Source organism: Palaemon carinicauda, chromosome 8, assembly GCF_036898095.1.
Source record: "Palaemon carinicauda isolate YSFRI2023 chromosome 8, ASM3689809v2, whole genome shotgun sequence".
Lineage (NCBI taxonomy): Eukaryota > Metazoa > Arthropoda > Malacostraca > Decapoda > Palaemonidae > Palaemon > Palaemon carinicauda.
The window spans coordinates 20,661,250-20,683,709 of record NC_090732.1 but is presented as its reverse complement, the minus strand read 5'-3'; the positions used below and the strand labels follow the sequence as shown (position 1 = coordinate 20,683,709).

Sequence of the window (22,460 nt, the reverse complement as noted above, 5' to 3'; positions counted from 1 at the left end):
CAGCATTTCCCCCTCCAGAGCCAACAGGAGGGAGTCCCTTCTGCTCGCTCTCTTGCTCCCCCTGGACCTTCATCGACGGTAGCATATCTTCTCCCATCAGAGGGTCTGCGAGTTAGAGCTTGCTTGCCCTCTCAAGGGTAGCACTCAGGCAAGCATTCCCTCAATGTTCGCACCCCTCAGGGCGAGTTCGCATGAGGGGTGACGCTCAGGCAAGTGTTGCCACAGCTCGCTCACCACTTGGGGTGGATTTGCACACTGAGCTTCCTCAGCGTGAGGACGGGCTTGACCATCCTCCCCTTTCCAAACGCGCCAACCCTTAAGGGAACTTAGTGCCCTTAGCAAGTGCAAGAGATTGACCCTACCTGGAAGTCCATCTACCCAGGTAGTTCGGAAGTGCCAGTGCGATTTGTCGCATAAGCGCTATAGCCTTTTGCCTCTAATCTATTTGGAGCTCGCTGATGATTCCTTTAGCAATCATCCAGCAAACAGGTGTTTCGTCCAGTGCAACTAGGCTGTTTCGCAAGATTCGCCGAGTCTTCAGTGCACACAGCACTAGGTGCATTCACCATTGCATTGCACTCACTTGGATGGGTCTAGAGCACCAGATACTGTACACCTATCTGTGCCTCGCACTTGCTCTCAACATTTTAATAGCCTTTGCCTGTTCAGTCAGTGCACGATTTTCACCCGTGCGCTCCTGCACAAGGGTGTCCAAAGAGTAGCTCTTAATGCAGGAGATCTTTAAAGTGCCTTCTGCAAGCATGCCAGCTTTAAGAGATCCTATAATCCTTTCTAACTTGATAAAGACATGGGCACATCCTGGGTAGGGTACAGTGTCCTCCCAAGTCTCAGAGGCTTCTGACCTAAGGTTTCGCCACTGCGAAGGGATCAGAGTTACTTCTGTGAGCAGTTCCAGGTCTATTCCCCTTCAAGAGCCAGTCCTTCCGGTTCCAGTGCACGAACATGCTCCTGTGAAGGACGTTTTCTGGCTGCAACATCACCTGGAAATGCAGAGGCTCAAAACAATAGCCCACAAGCTTGAACCTTTTTGGGAAAACCTATGGGTTTATCCCATTAAGTTAAACCCAAAACATCGGAATAAGAGGCAAGTCATGCCTCTTATGCGAGACACCTTTTACCCCAGGACCCACTGGGATTGAAATCTCTAAGGGAAGTCTCTTTTGTCTACTCTTACAGGCTTACACCAATCGAGATTGTAGAGAGGGCTCCTCCCTCAGGAGTGTTACAAATGAAGCCCAGTCCAGTTCAAGCCCCTGCTAAGCCTTTTGAGACTAAGGGTCAGAAGGAAGATACCAGCATTGTTTCTTCCTTTATGGGTAAGGCTCACAAGAGGAAAGACGTGAACATGCTTCCGAAGAATTGAGCAAGGCCCCAGTCTTCAGAAGAGAGTTCAACAGGCAGTAGCCTCTCTTTTATATCGATAGACAAAAATCAATTCACTCAGGCCTCATTCCCTTGTAGCTACAACTGAACGCGACGACACCCCATCTTGGTCTCAACTGGGTTCGAGTCTAGTGATTGAAGATTTTGAATCAGACGATTCTGTTGGTGAGCTATCAACTCCGGTCAGTCCAAAGGCTCCTGACACGCAGGAGGTCGAGTCAGAATCTACATTTTTGCAAGTTCTAGTATGCATGAGGAGAGTTAACAGTCTTGGTGAAGTCTTTTATTCCCCTCCTAAGAAGAAAGATGCTATTATAGCTGTCATATGCATGCTCCCAAGACCAGTAGACCAACTTTAGAACTACCACAGTCTAAGTTTGTTGCCAGTGCAATTGCAAAGATAGACTTAAAGATTTCTGCAAGGAAAGACTCCCTAAAGGTTGGGCCCTACTATTCTAGCTATGAAAGAGGTATCCACCAGAAGGGCAGGCATACCTAGTCCAAGTGGCTCGGTACCCTGCATAGTTGAACCCTGACCTGGATCAGACCTAGGCAGAGGCGTGGTCATTGAGCTATCCCCTGAGGGATATTTCTCCGAACATACCTAGTCCAAGTGGCTCGGTACCCTGCATAGTAGAACCCTGACCTGGATCAGACCTAGGCAGAGGCGTGGTCATTGAGCTATCCCCTGAGGGATATTTCTCCGAACAAGCTATGGGCTCCTCTGCAGACCCCAAAAGGAAAGTTTCCTCCTCTGCAGGGTCTTAGTTAACCTCAGATCCAAAGTCAACAACCTAGATAGGGGCCCAGTGCACTAGGGCCACATTTCCAAAACCCCTAACTGCTGAATTTGGTATATCAATACCAAGTAGAGCTCTGAGGTCCTTGTGGAGTAAATACTTGGTAGATCCCGCAATCTTAGAAAATCCTTTCACCCACCTAGAAAGGAAGAAAATAGTCTTGGCTTTGCTATGTTTTGCCTCAGGATCCAAATTCTGAGCAGCACTAACCCAGTCCAAACAAATGAAACATCTCTTAGGGTTCCAAGCCCTGCCCCAAACAGAACAACCACTATGAACCCGACAATACTTGTGATCCCAATTAGGGTTATCTGGGTTATCATATCCTACGTGGATGCAGTTAGGCTTAATTTCATTCATCTGTAATAGAAATAAATGAAAACACATGAAAACTCGGTTGAGTCCCTTGTCAGGCTGGGAGGAACATAGAGAGGAGACGTCCCCTTTTTTGTTTCATTTGTTTGATGTCGGCTACCTCCCAAAATTGGGGGACGTGCCTTGGTATATGTATGTATGTACATTATATCAGGACAACATACCGCATTACCGGTGACAGTCCGTAGACCCCTCATATAACCACGATCACCAAGCTGTGGGATGAAGGTCCTACACAAGTAAACCTAATCAGGCTTAAAACGGAAAATTATGTACTGTGATACTACCAATGGCAAAAAAATGAGATCTGACTGATTTCAATAACTACAGTGGCATCACGCTTATGTCAGTTGTCATGAAAATTTATAGTTTGCTTATTCTAAAGAGGCTAGAGAGAAAGATTTATGAAAAGCTGAGAGATGAACAAGCAGGATTTAGAAAAGGTAGAAATTGTACTGAAGAAATTTTCATTTTAAGACATGATGTACAGAAATGTGTAGAGTATAGGAATCCACTGTTGATGGCATTTGTGGTCTATGAGAAAGCCTTTGATAGTGTGCACTGGCCAATTTTTTGGTGTGTCCTGCGTTATTATGAAGTTCCTCTTAAATATATAAATTTGATTAAGTCTGTTCTTGAGCATAGTAAGTGCAAAGTTAATGTTAGTGGAGTCCTATCAAATTAATTTCCAGTGAACAGTAGAGTACTCCAAGGGAATGTGTTGTCACCTATGTTGTTTATCCTCTTCAGGAATTTTGTAATGCATAGAACAGTTGGAGATGGTGGAAAAGTATTGGACTGGATTGGTAATAGGAAGTTAGCTTACCTAGAGTATGCTGATGACGCTGTCCTTATTAGCAGAACACCACAGGATTTGCAATCCATGCTTACCAGAATGCATGAAATATCACAGGAGGTTGGGCTCAAGATAAATAGAAGAAAGGCAGAGATGATGAGAACGTAATGTGCAATGGAAGATGAAATATCATTGGAAGGAGAAAGGATTTATGAGGTAGAATCATTTAAATATTTAGGAACTATGATCTCTAATACAGGGTCTTTAGAATTAGAGTTTAATGAAAGATTGAAAAAGCAAATCAGACAATGGCTAGGTTAAATAAAACTTGGAAAACAAATTGCCTGAAATTATACAAAAAAAAATCAGGCTATATATCAGTTTAGTGATATCAGTGTTACTGTATGGACATGAGTCATGGTATGACAAGGAGACAATATCCAACAGGTTTTGTAGATTTGAGAACAAAGCCCTCAGAAGAATATTTGGAGTTGAATGGCAGGACAGGATTAGAAATGAAACAATAAGAGAGATTACTGAATTGCCAGGAGAAGGACACTCCAAAATCAAACCATTGTTCTCTATTCCTGGGTAGTGCCATAGCCTCTGTACCATGGTCTTACACTGCCTTGGGTTAGAGTTCTCTTGCTTGAGGGTACACTTGGGCACACTTTTCTATCTAGTTTCTCTTCCTCTTGTTCTGTTAAAGTTTTTATATTTTAAATAGGAAATATTTATTTTAATATTGTTACTATTCCTAAAATGTTCTATTTTTCCTTATCTCCTTATTTCCTTTCCTCACTGGGCTATTTTCCCTGTTGGGGCCCCTGGGCTTATAGCATCCTGCTTTTCCAACTAGGGTTGTAGCTTAGCATTTAATAATAATAATAATAATAATAATATGTGGATGAGATAATGATGAGGGGCAGATGGAGGTGGTTTGGGCATGTTCTTTGCACTCCCCAAGAGAGATTATTGTAGTTCACCAGACTTTCAACTGGGCTCCACAAGGCACTAGAAGAGTTGGAAGACCCAGACCTATAAGGCTGAGGACTATGAAGTGTGAAGTAGGAGATGACGAATGCAGAAGTATTGATATAAAAGGTCAAGATAGAGACACCTGGCAAAATCTAACTGAGGCCCTTTGCATCAATAGGCATAGGAGGAGATGATGATGATACTACCAAATCTGTCTAGACTTAACTTTGGCAGAATAATATAACATACAAGGCTATCTAAACCGCCAGACTCCTTCCAACACCCTTATCAGATGAATGTGGAAGGGAGAAGCACAAAGAAAGGCAGACTACCCAGTCAGACTTCCTTACATCAACATTCACTGTAGGAAGGCGGGACCTCATATCTAGTCTTAAAATAGGACAAAATACATAACATGTGGCTATGGCATATGTGGAGCTATCTAACTCTCCATACTTCTTCCAATGCCCACATCAGACAAGTATGGAAGAATAAAACACAAAGAAGGCTGACTACCCAGTCAAACTATCTCCTCCTCCTCCTCCTCCTCCTCCCCCTCCCCCTCCCCCCCGGGTAGGAGGGTCGGCATGCCTATCGCGTTTTGAAATAGGGAAAGTTTACATAACATGTGGCTTTGACTAACCTCGTACTATGAGGTGTGTTGTGATACCCATCAATAGTGGAGCCAACCTCGACTGTGATTCTATGGTTGCTTCCTTAACCCTGGAAAGGTATGATGGGTCGTATGGGACCCCTACAGCATTTTCAAAACCTGTTTTTTCCCTATAAATCATCAGCTGTCTCGAATATGGAAGTGATCGACCTGCAAGGGGTGACTATTCTACATGCCATTGTCTGCTTTAGTACTGATTTTCATCTAACTTCCCTCCTTCCCCGTTTTTTTTACCCCCCCCCCAGGGGTCGACCTCGACCCTGACATACCTTTATAGGGGTAAGTGATCAAACAGCAAAGTTATTACATAATTATAAATTGTCGAACAGTGTTGATACTTTTTTGGTTCTTTATAGTTGGAAAGTGTGGATGCATGGTGTGTCTACCACTTGCATGACATTGGTTTTGGCTTAGATGCCATATATTACCATGAGGTCCATTTTCCCTCAAATGCTAATTTCTGAATTTTTTTTATTTTTTGCAATTTTGATTTTTTTCTATTTATTTTGAATTTATCTTCAATAATGGCGAGCAGGCAGTATTCCCTCGGCATGAATGTCATCAACACACTTCTAATGGAGTTAAAAAGAGATGTTGATGATAATATGGAGTTTGCAACCCCATTCTTCATTTCAAGTGGTAGATTGGGCTGTAAGAGTTTTTGCGGTCTGCGGCCATTTTGTTGACATACCCGAAAGGTAAGTTGGCATATCTCTATATATTCTTGTTCTGTATAGAATTCGTGATATTTTGGTATATTTTAATGCATAAATATCATATATTATAGGATATACAATGATTTTCATAAGAAATTTACATTGTGAAACTAGGCCGTCAAAAAATGACCTTTAGATTTCGCCCCTGATATAACAGTAAATTACATCTTAGTGCACATTTTATTATGTATTTCTGTTCTAGGATAATATGAGTTTATTCTATAAAAAAATTAGCCTCTTCCTATTACATATGGGTACCCCAAAAAATTCATGAAATTTGGACAAATTTTTTTGGCCAAAAAAAGTTACCCTTTTTTTCTCATTTCAGATCTTGACTTCTATGGGTCCAACTCATTTCCAGCAATTACACGCTGTTGCTTTGCCATCTAAGAAGGTGTCCCTAAAGGGATTTATGTGTATATGTATATTTCTATTTTTTGTGAATATTTACGTCAAGTCTTTTTTTTTTTGTATACTTAAATTTTTAATATATTTCCAATAAATAGTTATTTTGTAGATGGGTATCATTTATATTTTCAGTAGTTTTTAGCATTCTTTGAAGTATTTTTAGCAAGTCAAACAATACAGATTGATGCATAATTAAATTTTTCCTGAATTTTTTTCGGAGTCGGGGTCGCGCGCGACCGAGTATACCCTTAAAGGGGTGTCCGAGGAGCATACCTATCCAGGGTTAAGTCCATCTTACTCGCAAATAATTTCAATGACTTTCATCAAGGCGAAACCCAACTCCAGATTCTCTTAACACTTTAGGTTCCTGCTCACGTCCCTTGAAAATTAGTCAGTCTGCCCGTAGGATTGTTCTTACTCCCTTAAACTTTTTTGTACTCTCGAGAGCCAAAACTGGATGGTACCACAAAGGTTTCCAATCAATATCCAAACAGTCCTTGGCATTGCCGGCCAATAGAGAAATAGGATAGGTGTCAGGAACCCTTCCTTCTGGCAAACGGTTGTGCATATCCAGCCTTGCTGGATGCTTGTAAACACCTTGGACTGGGGAAAGGTTATGCAGAGGCCTGGAAATTTTTCACCTTCCCCCCATACAAGCAGAGGGCGGTTAGAAATTAGACAGTGCCAGTAAATGCCACAATGTGGAGAATGGGCAGCCATCGTGACAGGGATGGAGGAAGGTGGCGCCCAATTTTAACTGGTCTACTCTACTGTTGCAACAGTTGGGTTGGCTCGCACTCCACTTAACTGACTCCAATATTACCAGTCAATGGATGAGCTCCATTACTCACTCTAGGAGGGGAGATCCAATGGGACATTCTTGTGAGTTGTTCTTTACCTTTTTCATAAGAAGCTTTTAAGGAAGAGAAGGAGAGGCTGGTAAGAGAGGAAGAAAAGTGAGGAAACACTACTCTTTTCCACTTTGCTACCACCAGAGGTATTAAGAGGTTTCAGTGGCTGACAATGATGGCGCTCATATGGAGGAGGAAACTAAAAGAGGTTGTGTGCCAGTAGAAGGAACTATAATACAGGAAGATACTATTACAACAAACACTCACCGACGCTGGTACCACATCACACAGCACAGGGTTCATCATAGAGAACACACTGTCAACTGCCAGGTGTGATTTCAGAGCACTGACAGATGGAGTTCTTGGAATAACTAGAGTCACCGTTTCCTGACTTTTCATCTAACGGACATTTCGTCCAACAGCCGTTTTGTCGAAAGGGCATTTAGTTGAAAGAGTATTTTCATATTAAAAATTTATATTGTTAACAATCAATCAGGTTTTTAAAAAGTAAGTTTACCATTAAAATAAAATGCATTAAATAAAACTAATAAAGATTTTTATTTTTGAGGATTAACAATACAGTAATAGAATACAGAAATTAATAAAATAAAATTCAGTAAAAAATGGAATAAAATAGATTTCTAGCTTTTACAGGCCATTTAAAAATCCATCCGAATGTCATTAAAACTCACAAATTATATGCAATGGATTTTAAGTACATTACTGTGGTCTTATCTAAGTTTTCATAGTCATCAGAGAGTTTTTTAACCTTTCATTAACCTTGCAGAATATAATTTATTGTTTTGAGTTGCCTTTCACATCTTCCTCTTCCTTCTCATATCCAGTGTGTAATGTCATCCCTTCTTTAGGTATCTGTATAAGCATACCCATTGTGAAGTAGCTTCCTTCCACCACGTTGAGTAACAGTAAACTCCATGGGCTCTATATAAAAATTTACGTAATATAAAACTCTATAATTTCATGATTTTATCAACAAACACGAAGATATGCGGTAATTAATATTATATTCATAATAATGAATTGTGAACTCTTACCTTAAGAAAAAATGCAGTCCTTTACAGTTTGAATCTCTTCACTCTTACAAATTCTTTGATGAATAAATATGACAAACTCTTAAGTAATTACTGTACCTGGTTGACTATTAACAATATAAATTTTTCATTCAACACTTTTTTAAGTACAGTCATACCTCTATTCACGGAAGACTGCTTACGAAATTTTCAAGCTACGAAACAAGATGCGATTATTTATATGACTCACTTTACAAAAAATGTTTCACTTTAAGAAAAGAGATTTGCCAGCCAGGCCTAGAATAAAATAGTCACCCATCACAGAATTGAAGAAAATGAGTTCAGACAGAAAATGTAGTTGTAGTCTATAATAGGGGTAACTATATTAGTACAGTATTGTACTGTATGTATTGTATTATTTTCCATTTATTATTACATTGTTGTAATGACTACTTAATTTACAGGTAATAACATTCAGTTTAGGTATATTGAATGGTTCAAATGTATTTGGCTGTACAGTATTTCATTATGATTATACTGTAGCTTTATAATGAGACTTAATGTGGTGTTTTGTAGGGTTTGGAACAAATTAGGCAATTTGCATGTGAAATGTGACTCACAACACGAAAAAATCACTTTACGAAAGCCACTCCAGAACGAATTAATTTCGTGTTGTGAAGCATTACTGTAATTACCTACTTGACTGTTAATAATATAAATTTTCATATAACAATACTCTTTCGACAAAACGGTTGTTGGACGAAATATCATTTGACGAACTGCCCGGGGACCAATTGTACAGGGACGAAAAGTCTGAGTACCAGTCACAAGTCTTCAGGGTGCGGGACACAGACACAGTTATAGGCAAAACTTGGGGCTGAACAGGGGTAAATCATTTCCTGGGGGAGAAAACTACCAGATTGAGGGAGTAAGGAACATTGAGTTAAGTAGGGAGTAAGGATCTGACAAGGTCTTTCATAACAGTGGAGGGATACTCACACCAACTTTATGGGAGAATGCCTCCTAGGCTTCTTCCAACTCTTCCTGAACTTCCTACCCCCTGCTGTTAAGAAGAACACAAAAAATACTTGTCACAGAGTAAGATGAACAATCATGGCACATTACTATTACGATTCACAGAAATCGAACATAAACCTACCCCTTACATTTTAAGGCAGTATTGCATGTCACAAATGAGTATGTGTTAATAAAAAACAAACACTCAAAACAAACCAAAGTAAAAATAAATATCGAACAGCAAAAATGAAAGATGAAGAGCAAGAGCAACGCATCCTTTAACATAGTGGGTAAAATCAAAAGTGGCTTGACTCAGATCAATGGAGATATTGGAAGGAATGGGCACTCAGACCTCAGTGTCTAAGGAAGGTTTCACTCCAAATCAAATAGGAAGTTCTTGTTAAATTCCAGAGAAGAACTTGGCTATTCCCATACAGGTAGACTTCTCAAGGTGCACCCCAATGTTGGCACTTCACTTGGCCTAAATCAAAGTGGAAATTATTCCTTTTTACTGGTGTTTAGCAGCCATGAAACCTCTTTCATAGCTGTGTTCTAGGTAATATAGGTAGAACAGTGAGCTATTGTAATAGACCTTACCAATTTCATGGGGCTAAGATTTACAGAGATCATGGTGAAGTATGATAGGCTAATTCTGACTGGAGGAGGGCATCAGACAGCGTGGGCTAATTTGTTCTAAAGAGGCGGGAAGACCTCAAATTGCACTTGACACATTAGCCTAGAGTAGTATTGTGACTCTGCTGAACAGATAAAATACTGGATTCCCTGATATTTCCGAAGGGAGACGATGTTGGTTACTTCATTGTTTACTTCAATGTTCCTAAGCAGTAGCTCTTCATTACATTTATCTTCACTTAAATCACCTTTCCTATGCTTAGCATCCCAAGTTTTAATACAAATTTCTACAAACTTAAGCTACTCAGATACCTGCTTATTAGAAAAACTAGATAGTTGGTGACAGGAAATCTTTGTCATGACGAAAAGAGCAAATGTGCTTCCATTAACTCCAAATATAACTTCACTGCTTTGCCTTTCACAGACAATATCAAAGTTTATTAGGTGAAGTAATGTACATTAATCTCATTTACTAAAGCAAAAGCAAATTGTGTATTGGATGAGCAATCATTTGTTAAAAACTATGATTATGGCAAAAGACAAGATGTGCAATGTTGCTGCTGTTTTAACCAAATTGAAACTGATTTCATGATTTTTTTCTTCAAGTATATGCTTTTCAAGTGTCTAGCCAGTTGGTGTATGACATAGGTAGTGTGGGATGGGAAGGAGGACGTAGAGATATACAGTGATACCTCTACATACGATCTTAATTCGTTCCAGAAACTGCTAAGTATGTTAAAACGACCGTATGTTGGAGCAAATATTCCCATAAGAATACATGGTAATTTATTTAATTCGTTCCTCAGCCTAAAAACCCATAATAACTCCTTAATAAATGGCTACACATAATTACACATAACATTAGTACAATATAATAATACATAAAAATCTAAAAAAAGAATAATAATGAAGAAATAATAAATAAAAAAGGGGTTTTAATGTAACACTTTACCTTAGCGACAGGCCAGCGCAGGTGTAGGGACTGCTAGGCAGGAGGAGACGGAAGATCAGCGAGGAGGTAGGGACAGCGACTTTGTACGATAACATGTACGATAACTTACACTAAATTACACTACGTGAACTTTAACTTAACTTAGCTTATTTTTTTTTTCATTTTTATAATTTTAAATTTTTTTTAAATTTATTTTTCTTTTCTTATTTTTAATTTTCATCACTTTCACTCGATTCAGTCTTCCTTTTTTTTGCTTCACTTTCTTTCCTTTCATCATGATCACTAGACCGTTTTATAGATTTTTTAAAGAAACTATCGAGTGAAAGTTGCTTGGTACGGCTTTTGAGGATTTTTCTGAAATGAGTTAAGCAAACCTCATCGAACTGCGCAACAACACGGCAAACCTGAAGTTTCTGTGGGTGATGCTTGCCGATGAAATAAACCACGTGTTGATGATATGCCAACATCTGTTTTATTTCCGCCGTACCTAAGATTTGGCCTACCTCCTCGGTCTCCTCCGACTCACTCAACTGCGCTTAGAACTCATCATGCTGCATGGCTTGCAGCTCCTCGAGTTCCTCGGTGGTGAGCTCTTCATGATGCTCATCAACGAGTTCGGTGATGTCATCTTCATCCACCTCCAGACCCATGGACTTGCCAAGGGATACAATCTCTTCAACGTCTCCCTCGGCAGCAAGCACAAGTTCATTCTCAGGGCCAAAACCTTCAAAATCTCTGGGAGCAACAGCATCAGGCCAAAGCTTCTTCCAAGCTAAATTCAGTGTCCGACGAGTTACTCCCTCCCAAGCCTGATCAATGATCTTTAAGCATTGCACGATATTAAAGTGGGTCCTCCAAAATTCATGCAAAGTTAAGTTGGTGCTTTGCGTGACATTAAAGCACTGCTTAAATAAGTGCTTGGTGTACAGCTTCTTAAAATTAGAGATGACTTGCTGGCCCATGGGCTGGAGGAAAGGGGTGGTATTCAGTGGAAGATACAAGACTTTGATGAATTTGTATTCGTCGATGATATCATCTTCGAGTCCGGGGAGGTGAGCGGGTGCATTGTCCAAAGAAAGCAAGCACTTCAAAGGCAAATTCCTCTCCTGAAGGTACTTCTTGACAGCAGGGCCGAAAACTACGTTTACCCATTCCACAAAGATATGCCTAGTAACCCAAGCCTTAGAATTAGAACGCCATAGAACATGTAGCAGGTCTTTATTAATTCTATGTGCTTTAAATGCCCTAGGGTTTTCGGAATGGTAAACTAATAAAGGCTTAATTTTGCAGTCCCCGCTGGCATTGGCACAAAGCGCCAGAGTCAACCGATCCTTCATTGGCTTATGTCCAGGCATTTTCTTCTCTTCGGCGGTAATGTACGTTCGACTAGGCATCTTTTTCCAAAACAGACCGGTTTCATCACAGTTGAACACCTGCTGCTCTACGTAGCCTTCCTCCGCCATGATGCTTTCGAACTTTTTAAGAAAGTCTTTAGCAGCCTTGGTGTCCGAACTCGAAGCTTCTCCATGTATGCCGAACAACTGAATGAATCCCGGTCCGTTTCCTAAATTTTTCGAACCAACCTCGAGACGCCTTGAATTCCTCCGTCGTAGGATCGGCTGACCTCTCCCCTGCGTCACCCCCAGAGCCCGCCGCCTTCAAGTCACAGTAGATAGCGCTGGCCTTCTCATAAATGATCGTTTCCGTGATCGTATCGCCAACAATCTCCTTGTCCTTGATCCATATTAACAAAAGGCGTTCCATCTCTTCAAGGGTAGGGTTACGACGTTTGGAAATAATCGTGATCCCCTTCAAAGGTTTCACTGCTTTAATGGCGGCCTTCTGTTTTATGATCATCGAGATCGTAGACATATTCCGGCCATATTGTTTAGCCAGATCGCTAACACGTACACCTCGCTCATGCTTTTCTATTATTTCTTGCTTTAGTTCTAATAAAAGCATTGACTTCTTCCTTTTCTCACCACTACTACTACTACTTCCTGAACCGAAACTAAGCTTTTTAGGATCCATGATTACGAAACACAGAAAACAACACGTGAAAAAGGAAGATAAAAAACACTGTTAATAACTGAGCGAATAGAGGACAACCACACGATGCGCACGAGATGAGAGGACTGATCAAGGTGACGCTCGATTGGCTACTTTCCGATGTGCTGGCGTCTAGCGGCGTCAACAACTAACCACGCTGGACGCTTTCGAGAAAATTCCACGCGTACGCGTAATATTTACTTCGTATGTTGGAGCAACACTTCGGGTGTCGAGACAGAAATTTGGTCGAATTTTACTTCGGATGTTGGAAAATTCGTATGTTAGGACATTCGTAAGTAGAGGTTCCACTGTAGGTCTTTAAGTCGGTGCTTCTAAGTTAATAATTTATGATTCAAAGGTAAGATTCTTGGAATTAATATATCTCAAGTTGAAAGTTTTAGGATGAAGTAAATTTAACTTCCAAATGAGTAATACTTTATATGGCAAAGACAGATTTTCTCCCTGGTAAAATAGCAAAATGTAAACCAGTGAAAGATGTTGAAATTTAGTTTAATTCATTTAATCCTTTTTATAAATGTGATTTTTTTAAATCCTTGAAATAAATAATTACATTATTCATCATAATGTTTTCCAACACCGATAATTGTTCCGACACAAAAACAAACCTTCGCTATTTATAATAGGGGTATTACTCTCGGCGCAGCTGAAAGACGAGCCATGATAATTTTAGTGAGGGACAACTACCCCATCTGCTAGTTAGCGGGTGGGGTAGACTGGCTACCCGGCTCACTCACACCTCTCGGCTGAGTAACCACTTTTACTTTTATGCTCGGTAGAGGACGGACATGCTGCCCTTCTCTCCCGCAAAGACTTGCCTTGATGTTTTTTGTTTATTGTTTATTTTTATTTTTTGTTTTTCTTGTGTGTTTTCTTTTATCTTACATATATAGAGTGTATATATGTATAAATGGAAATATACGTTGTTAGATACGTGTAACTTTAATTGCTGTTGACATTGTATCCAACTGCCTCCGCCGTAGGGAGTTGTCATTGCCGCCTTTCCCTGCGACTGTTGGTCAGTAGGTTCTCAACACTGCCGTGTGTTTGTTTAATTCCAGAATTAAAGTGTATAACAGTTCTGCTCCCTTTTGAGGAATTATCTTACAAGGAGGTGACTTATTCCCCGAATAGTGTATTTTGTGCAACGGAGCATGAATTGTAATTGATAACAACTTCCTTTTTTCACAGGTAACAGCGACGTAGAACACAAGGCCGAGTGCTACGGCCGCCCTGTTTGTTATCCTGCGCTCTAATGTGGTAGCTCGTGAGCTGCCCTCATTACGAGGTAGCATTCACTGTCAACCTTCAACTTGATGTTCCTCCTCTGAGGGGAACTTCTCTCTCTCTCTCTCTCTCTCTCTGTCGTGAGAGAGAGAGAGAGTGATTTTTGTCTACTGTACGCCTTGCTTTTTTCCCATAGAACTTGGAGAAAGCTTTACTTAGGCTATGTCCTCTTGCGGGAGGACTTCTCTCTCGTTCGCGAGAGAGATTTTTACTCCTACGCTTTTTTTCCCATAGAGCTTGGAGAAAGCTTGCCTTAGGCGATGTCCTCCTTCGGGAGGACTTCTCTCTCGTTCGCGAGAGAGAGTTTCTTACGCCTGCGCTTTTTTCCCATAGAGCTGGGAGGAAACTTGTTTTAGGTGATGTCCTTCTTCGGGAGGACTTCACTCTCGTTCGCGAGAGAGAGACTATTAAGCCTATGCTTTTTTCCCATAGAGCTGGGAGAAAGCTTGTCTTTGGCGATGTCCTCCTTCGGGAGGACTTCTCCCTTGTTCGCGAGAGAGATGTTTCACGCCTACGCTTTATTCCCATAGAGCTGGGAGAAAGCTTGTCTTAGGCGATCTCCGTCGGGAGAACTTCCCTCTCGTTCACGAGAAATAACTTGTAGGAGCTTGCTGATCCACCAGGGGCGGTGGCAGAGCTTTCTCCGAAGCAGGTTATCCCTTCGGGGGAACAAGTCTCTCGTCCTCGAGAGAAGACCGCCTCTGGGCATCGGCGGTCCCCCGTTACGCTTATGGTTTTCCTTCAGGGGCAGAGCGAGAGCCTTCTCCTAAGCGACATTCTCCTTCGGGAGAACAAACCTCTTATGCGGAGGTGTTATAGGAGTCCTTCGGGACTCCGCTCAAAACCTCCGGGTTTCAATTACGCTGAACCTTCGGGCTCTCGTAACGATGGTAACGTTGAGCCTTCGGGAACTTGTGCCATCAATCACGTTGACCTTCGGGCTCTCGTGACAGAGGAACCTCGGTTCCTCGTTACACTGATCCTTCGGGGTCTCGTAACATTAGTTATGCATAACCCTTGGGCTCTCGTAACTTTAGTCACTCTGACACTTCGGTGTTTTGTGACAGGGAAACTTCGGTTTCTCGTTGCGCTGACCCTTCGGGGTCTCGTAACATTAGTTACGCTGAACCCTTGGGCTCTCGTAACTTTAGTCACTCTAACACTCTGGTGTGTTGTGACAGGGAAACTGCGGTTTCTCGTTACGCTGACCCTTCGGGGTCTCGTAACATCAGTTACGTTGAACCCTAGGGCTCTCGTAACTTAGTCACTGACACTTAGGTGTTTTGTGACAGGGAAACTTCGGTTTTCGTTACGCTGACCCTTCGAGGTCTCGTAACATTAGTTACGCAGAACCCTTGGGCTCTTGTAACTTTAGTCACTCCAACACTTCGGTGTTCAGTGACGGGAAAACTTCGGTTTCTCGTTGCGCTGACCCTTGGGGTTCTCGCAACACAGTTCATGCTGAACTTTCAGGTTCTCGTGACCTAAGTCATTCTTTTTATGACAGATGACAGAGAGTTTTCAAACTCTCGTTGTGTTGATCGTTCGAGCTCACACAACACAAGCTATCGTGAACCTTCGGGTGAGCGTAGCAGTGAGTTCTCTCACCAACCTGAGATCTCTCGCGCGCACGATCTAGTTGGCGTGCACGACTGACTTGGTGCGCACGACCATGTTGGGGCGCACAAGCAAAATGGCGATCATGGTGCGCAGCTTCATCCTTTGGCGCGCCATATGCGCGAACATCCTGTTGCTCGCCATGCTCGCGAACATCCTGTGGCGCGCCATGCACGCGAACAACACAATGCACGCCGTGCGCGCGAGCAACCTCATGCGCGCCAGGTGAGCGAACAACCTCGCGCTCCACGAGCGCGGAAAAGGTGCGCGCAATCATGAAGGGCGCGTGCACGAGCTCCCTTCCGCCTACTAACAGTTCGGCGCAAGAGCGCACGACCATATTGGCGTGCGCACACGATCGGATTGGAGCGCACGACTGTATTGGCGCGCGCACACGACCATATTGGCTCGCACGCACGACCAACTTGGCGCGCACAAACAACGAGGTGCACGCAATCGGTTGAAGTGTGCAAACAACTCTTATGACCCTTCGGGGTCTCACAACGCAGTTCACGCTGAACCTTTGGGTTCTCGTGATCATAGCCATACTTATATGACAGAGTGTTCACGAGTGCACAAGAGTTTTACTCTCATGACAGAGTTTTCGAACTCTTGTCCCGTGAATTGTTCGCGCGCGCCCATCGTCATCAAGAGTTTTACTCTGATGACAGAGAAATTCCATCAGGAATCAGCGACAGAGTTCCTGCGGGTGCGGGTTCTCGGCACAACATCCCTTAGGTCGTGAGAAAGGAATTCACTAATAGATTCTGAACCCCTAGGTTCTCATCTGAATCTCTCTGTTTCCGCGATCCAGAGTTTTCTGAAAACTCTATAGTTGACCCCCCCCCCCCTCTACGGGATGGGTCTTCCAAAGGTGTGACGATACGTCACTCTACACTCCCAGCTGATTACTATATCAGCTGGTCTGGTTTCACCAGCACCGATCCTTTCGTTTTCGAACGAACCACCGTCATCTTTCCTCCACCTTCCCACTTCGAGTGGTTTGGTTAGCAGATGGAAATGAGCGGGGAATGAAAAATTTCTTTACATTGCAGTTCATTTCGATGGCAACCCCTTTAGGTAAGCGGTCGATGGCAACCCCTTTAGGTAAGCGGTCGATGGCAACCCCTTTAGGTAAGCGGTCGATGGCAACCCCTTTAGGTAAGCGGTCGATGGCAACCCCTTTAGGTAAGCGGTCTATGGCAATTATGTCTGGCCTTCTTGAAGCAAACCCCCACATACGAGACTTCACCTTTTTTCGGGAGACTCGTGCCTGAGAAGTTTTTACAAAACTTCAATGGGTGTTAAAACTTCATGAAGGTCGTAAGCCTTCCCGGACCATGCACTCTAGCCAAGACAAAACCGCGAGGTTATGGTCTTAAACTCAGTTCTACCTTTTGATGGAGGCAGCCTCCCCCGTCATTGTACCCTGGGTATAACGACTTGCCTTTTTTTACACGATAGTCTTCCGAGACTTTTATTCTATCCTTACAGGGTTATTGTTTTGAACAATTAGTCCCAAAGGAACATTGTTAGCTGACGTTAAAAGAACGATAGCAACAGCGTGGGCATTTTTTCATTACGTTACGAACGTTTCAAATCCCGCCCACAGGTAAACAGACATCCGTTTCCAGTGTAATGAACACTGGCTAGCCTCTCATATAAAGAGGAGGGGTAAACCAAAGGGGAAATGATCGCCTCTATAACTGTATATTTTGTGAGAACATGTTCGCTCTCATTCAAGAAAATATTACAGTTAGTCAACGATCAAAATTCTTTCGGCAATAATGTTGCGATTCGTCACACATACAATATTCCCACAACCGGATTCGTTGCAAACGTTTCCTGGAGGCAGAGAATACGCATGTGCTAGCGCAAATGTACAAGCACATATATGCGTGCAAGCGATCTTTCTGCCAATAAGGGCTATATACATCTTCCAATTAGAACTCCGTTCTATTAAGTTGTATATTTATATCCCTTACTGAAACCAGGTTATTTAGTACATTCTTGGCTACTTTCCTGTAACCAGACATATGGTATTTACGTTCTGCCTCCTTATGGGCATTTTTTCCTTTCCCCCGATCGGAAGTCGTAGTCTCCTACAAAGGCTTTGGCTGGAAACTTCTCATAAGCATATTGTTCCCTAGTAGGGAACATTTAATATAAATGTTAGTTTACCGATCGCAGACGGAGAAGTACGAACGTTTTTTGTCCTAAGAAGGAGAAACCTCCGTTACGAATGTTTCCAACATTCTCCAATAGTTCCAGATACGACTTTTAAGTCGAACTACGCATGTATGCTTGTCATGCGCACAGTTCGGTGTTACTACTCCGTAGTAGACTTATGCTCTTTACCCACCCAACAATAGGTTGAAGATACGTCTCAATCCCCTCTTGGGTTTGGTTGGAGGCGTTCGGTGATTACCGTACAGTCTCTTGTCCGGAAAGCAATCTCTATGGAGACTCGCTATTATAACATAAGCTGTACTGATTAACTGGTTTACCGTTTGGTATCGGTCTTATTCGGCCAAACACACTGGATTAGTGGCAGTTAGAGGCAGAACAGGCTGTTCCCCTTCGTTGCAAGAACGTGCAATTGGTTATACGTCTCGACATCATCTCGAGGTGTGTTTATTGCTATGCACTCCCCCCCCCCCCCTCACCGCTGGACAATCCGCGGATGATGGGTGGCATACGAAAGCTTCTGCAAAGAGGCCTGTCTTCTCGTCTTCCCTCTGGACCGGATGCTCTCTATAATGCATCAAAAGAGAGGGGGGGGGGGCATATGCCATACCATTCCATCCTCGTCTGTTGGCCCGATTCAGAAAGGTACCAGCATTCACCTCTATTAGAGAACCATCTAGCAGCACGAAGCCTTAGATGGACAGAGGACAACTAGTTGCCCGTATCTGCTCGCGTCATTCCTGGTATAGGAATGTGCTTGCAAAACCACCCAGATAGTGTGCTCCTAGTGTCTTGGAATCATGTTGTATCCAACAAAGTCTGAACTTTGTGGGGTCCCCGACTGTGGTTATGCTCGCAGCTGCCCTGATCTTCAGGCTCCCACTCGACCGTTCCCCAGGCCCTCAAACAAGATGTATTCCAAGATCGGTGGGGCGGCCTAGAGGTTTGCCTTGTTTCCCCCCCCCCCCCCATTCGGTCTGGTGAAAAAGTCCTCGGCCAAGTCAGGATAAGCAGGATCAGATCAATGACTCCAATGGCTTCGCTATGGCATCCCACAGAATGGTTCCCAGACCTTCTGCAACCCCTGACGGAGCTCCAATAACTTTGCTATGGCAACCTGCAGAATGGTTCCCGGATCTTCTTCAGCTCCCGACGGAGTTCCGAGAGATCTTCCTCCATGACACGATCTTCCAAGCAGCCACATGCTAACACTTTCCTAAGCCGTAGCTTTGCTTCGACTTCTCGCCTAGGATGATCCTACACCACCCCTCTCAGAGTGGCCTTTCGCATCAGGTTACGGAAAAGATGTCTAGGCACCTCAGACACTTTTCAGCATCGGTCTTCCAGGCGAAGTGTTCGGTCCTTTGTGACTGATGTCGTGGAAGGGGATTCTCTCCCATCGATGCCTTTACTTATGCAAGTGTGAGATAACTTGTCCCCCGTCGGATCTCAACCTCCTCCTGGGAACGCGGTTCGGGTCCCTCAGTCTCTGAAGGCCCCTCGCTACGAACCGTAAGCCCAGCAGCAGATCGCTTCCTTACACGCAAGACGCCCTTTCTACTCACTTGGGCTTTTGACCAAGACAGTTAGTGTGTTGTATGATCCAACCTCTGATGTCTCCTACCCTAGGAGACGGGGAGAAGTAATCCTCAGCGGCGTCCCTGAGTGGATTGCCAAGACTCAAATCCGAGTGTGCTGTACCCTAGGTGCAGCCCATTTTGAATAAAGAGTCTTCGTTCGGTAACCGGAAACCCATCAACTGGGGTTTTACCCAGTAAGGAGTCTGTGGGGTTACCTTAAAAGAACGATACCAGCTCGCCCCCGTGTGTCGGCACTGTTGACCAGCATGGGGAAGGTTAAGAGGAGGACCTCAAGGATTTCCTTCCCCTCTGGGATCGGAAGGCAATTGAGGTTACTCTTAATCTAGACTCTCCTCCATCCTAAGACCCAGAGCTCGTAACGTCACTGGCATTGCTACGTCCCTGGCGTTCAAGAAACTACTCTGTGGTGCAGATTCTTTAAGTGGGCATATGGAAGCGTCAGTCGACCTTCACGGCCCACTACCTGCAAAGACGTAACCCACAAGAACATGGAGACCTTTTCCATTGGTCCTGTGGTGGTCGCACAACAAATGGTCTAAATACCTCAGGCTCCTTGATGGACAAGTAGCAGAGGGTACCCGGATTAGTCTGGGGGAATAAGTAAGAATGTCTGGCTCCTTTCTTCCTTTCACCTTCTCCCCTCTGGGGAAAACAGCTCCGCAAGTCTCAGCATAGCTGACCTCACCTCGCTGAAGGTAAGACCCATTTCCCTTGTGCCTCCTAAGTATAGAAGAATACTTTGTTACATCCCCAATACCTTTTAGAGGGAGGGTATTGGGTAAGTCTTTAAGAACAATAGGGTCTCTACTCGAGTTCCTATGTTAAAGACAAGCCACACTGTTAGTTCCACTCACACACAAGCTTCTGCAGGCCGCTATCAGTGCATTACCTCATATCGGCACTTGATTTTAGGGTCCCTCCTACTATCGATCACATATCAAAATAGAGAGGACCCCGGGTCATGACCAAGGCCAGTTGGTGAGGACTTCCTCCCTCCTAAGAGTAAGTCACCCTATTATAAATAGCAAAGGTTTGTATTTGTGTCGGAAAAAATAACAAATTTGGAAATAATTTGTATTTTTCCTAACATACAAACCTGGAGCTATTTATACAAATTGGCCCGCCACCCTGTCCCCCGAGAAGTCCTGCCATAAAGCAAAGTGGTTACTCAGCCTAGAGGTGTGAGTGAGCGGGGTAGCCAGTCTACCCCACCCCCCACCCGCTAACTAGCGGATGGGGTAGTTATCCCTCACTAAAATTATCATGGCTCGTCTTTCAGCTGCGCCGAAAGTAATACCCCTATTATAAATAGCTCCAGGTTTGTATGTTAGGAAAAATACAAATTATTTCCAAATTTGTTATTTTTCTATACTACAAGAAAAAGATGAAAAAGTCTTTCTCTTACAGGGGATACCATCGGCAGTGTCATCCGCGGCTTTTTTGCCATTAGAAAACGAGATCCAGTGAATCGTCTTCCAACCTCTTCAACTTGTTTTAATTTACTTAAGTTACCAAATTATCAAAAGAAAAGTACGCTTAGGGAAAAACTGAGATATGCCATTACCAGCAATACAGGGTTTGAATTATCTTAGGATGCTGAACATAGATTATGCTGTACAGTTGTAGTATTGTTGAAAAGGCCTTTATATTTGTGATTTATTTTACTTGCTAATTATTAATATGGTTTGCTGCATTCCTTATTTTATTCAATATTAATTATTCCCATAAGTTTCAGTGAGCTACTTAAACTCTTTGTGGTATTTATATATATAAATAATTTCAGGAGTAAATCCTGTTATCTACATGATAACTGATAATGATACATGTAGTTTGCTGAAGACCAAAGTGCTGTGATGCATCATCTTTTGTTTTATGATAAATGTACATTATTTAGTATATTATATTGTATAATCAAATTGTTCAAACACTTTTATTCCCTTACAATTGACATACCTTCATAGTAATTGATTAATCTATTAGATAAATACATTGTAAATAAATAAGTTTATTGTACAGTACTAGTTACTTTACAATAGTGTTATGTGAGCCCATTTAAATAACTGCCATGTTGGTTTATACCATACACTATTTAAGCTTACTCTAGAAAATGAGGTAAGTGGAATGCTGTTTTTCATATATAGTTTACTTATGGTAAATATGAATTAAAAATTTCTTGGAATTGGGTATGATAGGAATTGGAGGCTTCTAGAAATTTAAGTGAAATTCTATATCTAGACATCTTTGGATAAAATTTTTCAGGTATTCATGAATATTGACTTTCTCCTATGGTATTCAAATACAGTATATAATATTTATGTTGTTATAAATTTTATTATATACAGCAGATGCTCCATTCATTGATAGGTTTAAATATGATGACTGATATTTCTACAGTACTGTATATCATGATTTCAGTAAGGTCACATCCAAGGTACAATATTTGATGCTTAAGTTTTTAGTCAAAAAGTTTTGGGGGATTACAAATTATACATTTGCATATTAATTATTTACTAATTATTTTTATCTAGTATGCAGTTCATTGAATTGGAAAATTGGAGTTCCAGATAAATCCAGGATAAAATTGGCTAGATGGGGATTTTTCTCTATTGATTCTTTGAAATTGAATATGAGAATGTACTAATTCTAATTTTCTGTAATGTTTACTTTAATTCTCTGTATGATTTTACTGCCCATTATTTTTTTGTTGGTAAAGTATGCTTTCTTTAGTTGTTGTTTGTGTAGCCAAAATTGTTACCTATAGAAGAATTTTTTTTCTTATTTACAGAGGTATCAGCATTTGCACAGTGAATATAAATTTTCCGCTGCAGAAGTGAAGGATACACCTCATTCCACTTAGAATGCAAATGATAGAATATTAAGTAAACAAGAGAAGCTGACATTCACAAATTAATTTGCTTGGGTACAAAGCTTTTCATATAAAAGGTCATTACTGATTAAAAGATGTGATCAAAACTCACTTTATTTGCCATTACTAAGTAAAATTATTATTTAAATCTTGCTGTTTCCTAGATCTAAAAGTGACTAAGCCTCAGCAGGATTTACTTAC

The 22,460-nt window shown here is 42.1% G+C and overlaps 1 protein-coding gene across 1 annotated transcript in view; it reads left to right on the top strand.

The window, feature by feature from the left end:
* LOC137645682 (ubiquitin-protein ligase E3B) overlaps positions 1 to 22,119 on the top strand; it is a 210,052-nt gene extending 187,933 nt beyond the window's left edge. The window contains exon 20 of the mRNA XM_068378530.1: positions 20,801 to 22,119. Within this exon, the coding sequence (XP_068234631.1) occupies positions 20,801 to 20,985 (185 nt within the window). The 3' untranslated portion in view covers positions 20,986 to 22,119. The remainder of the gene's footprint in view (positions 1 to 20,800) is intronic.
* The last annotated feature ends 341 nt before the right edge of the window (positions 22,120 to 22,460 follow it).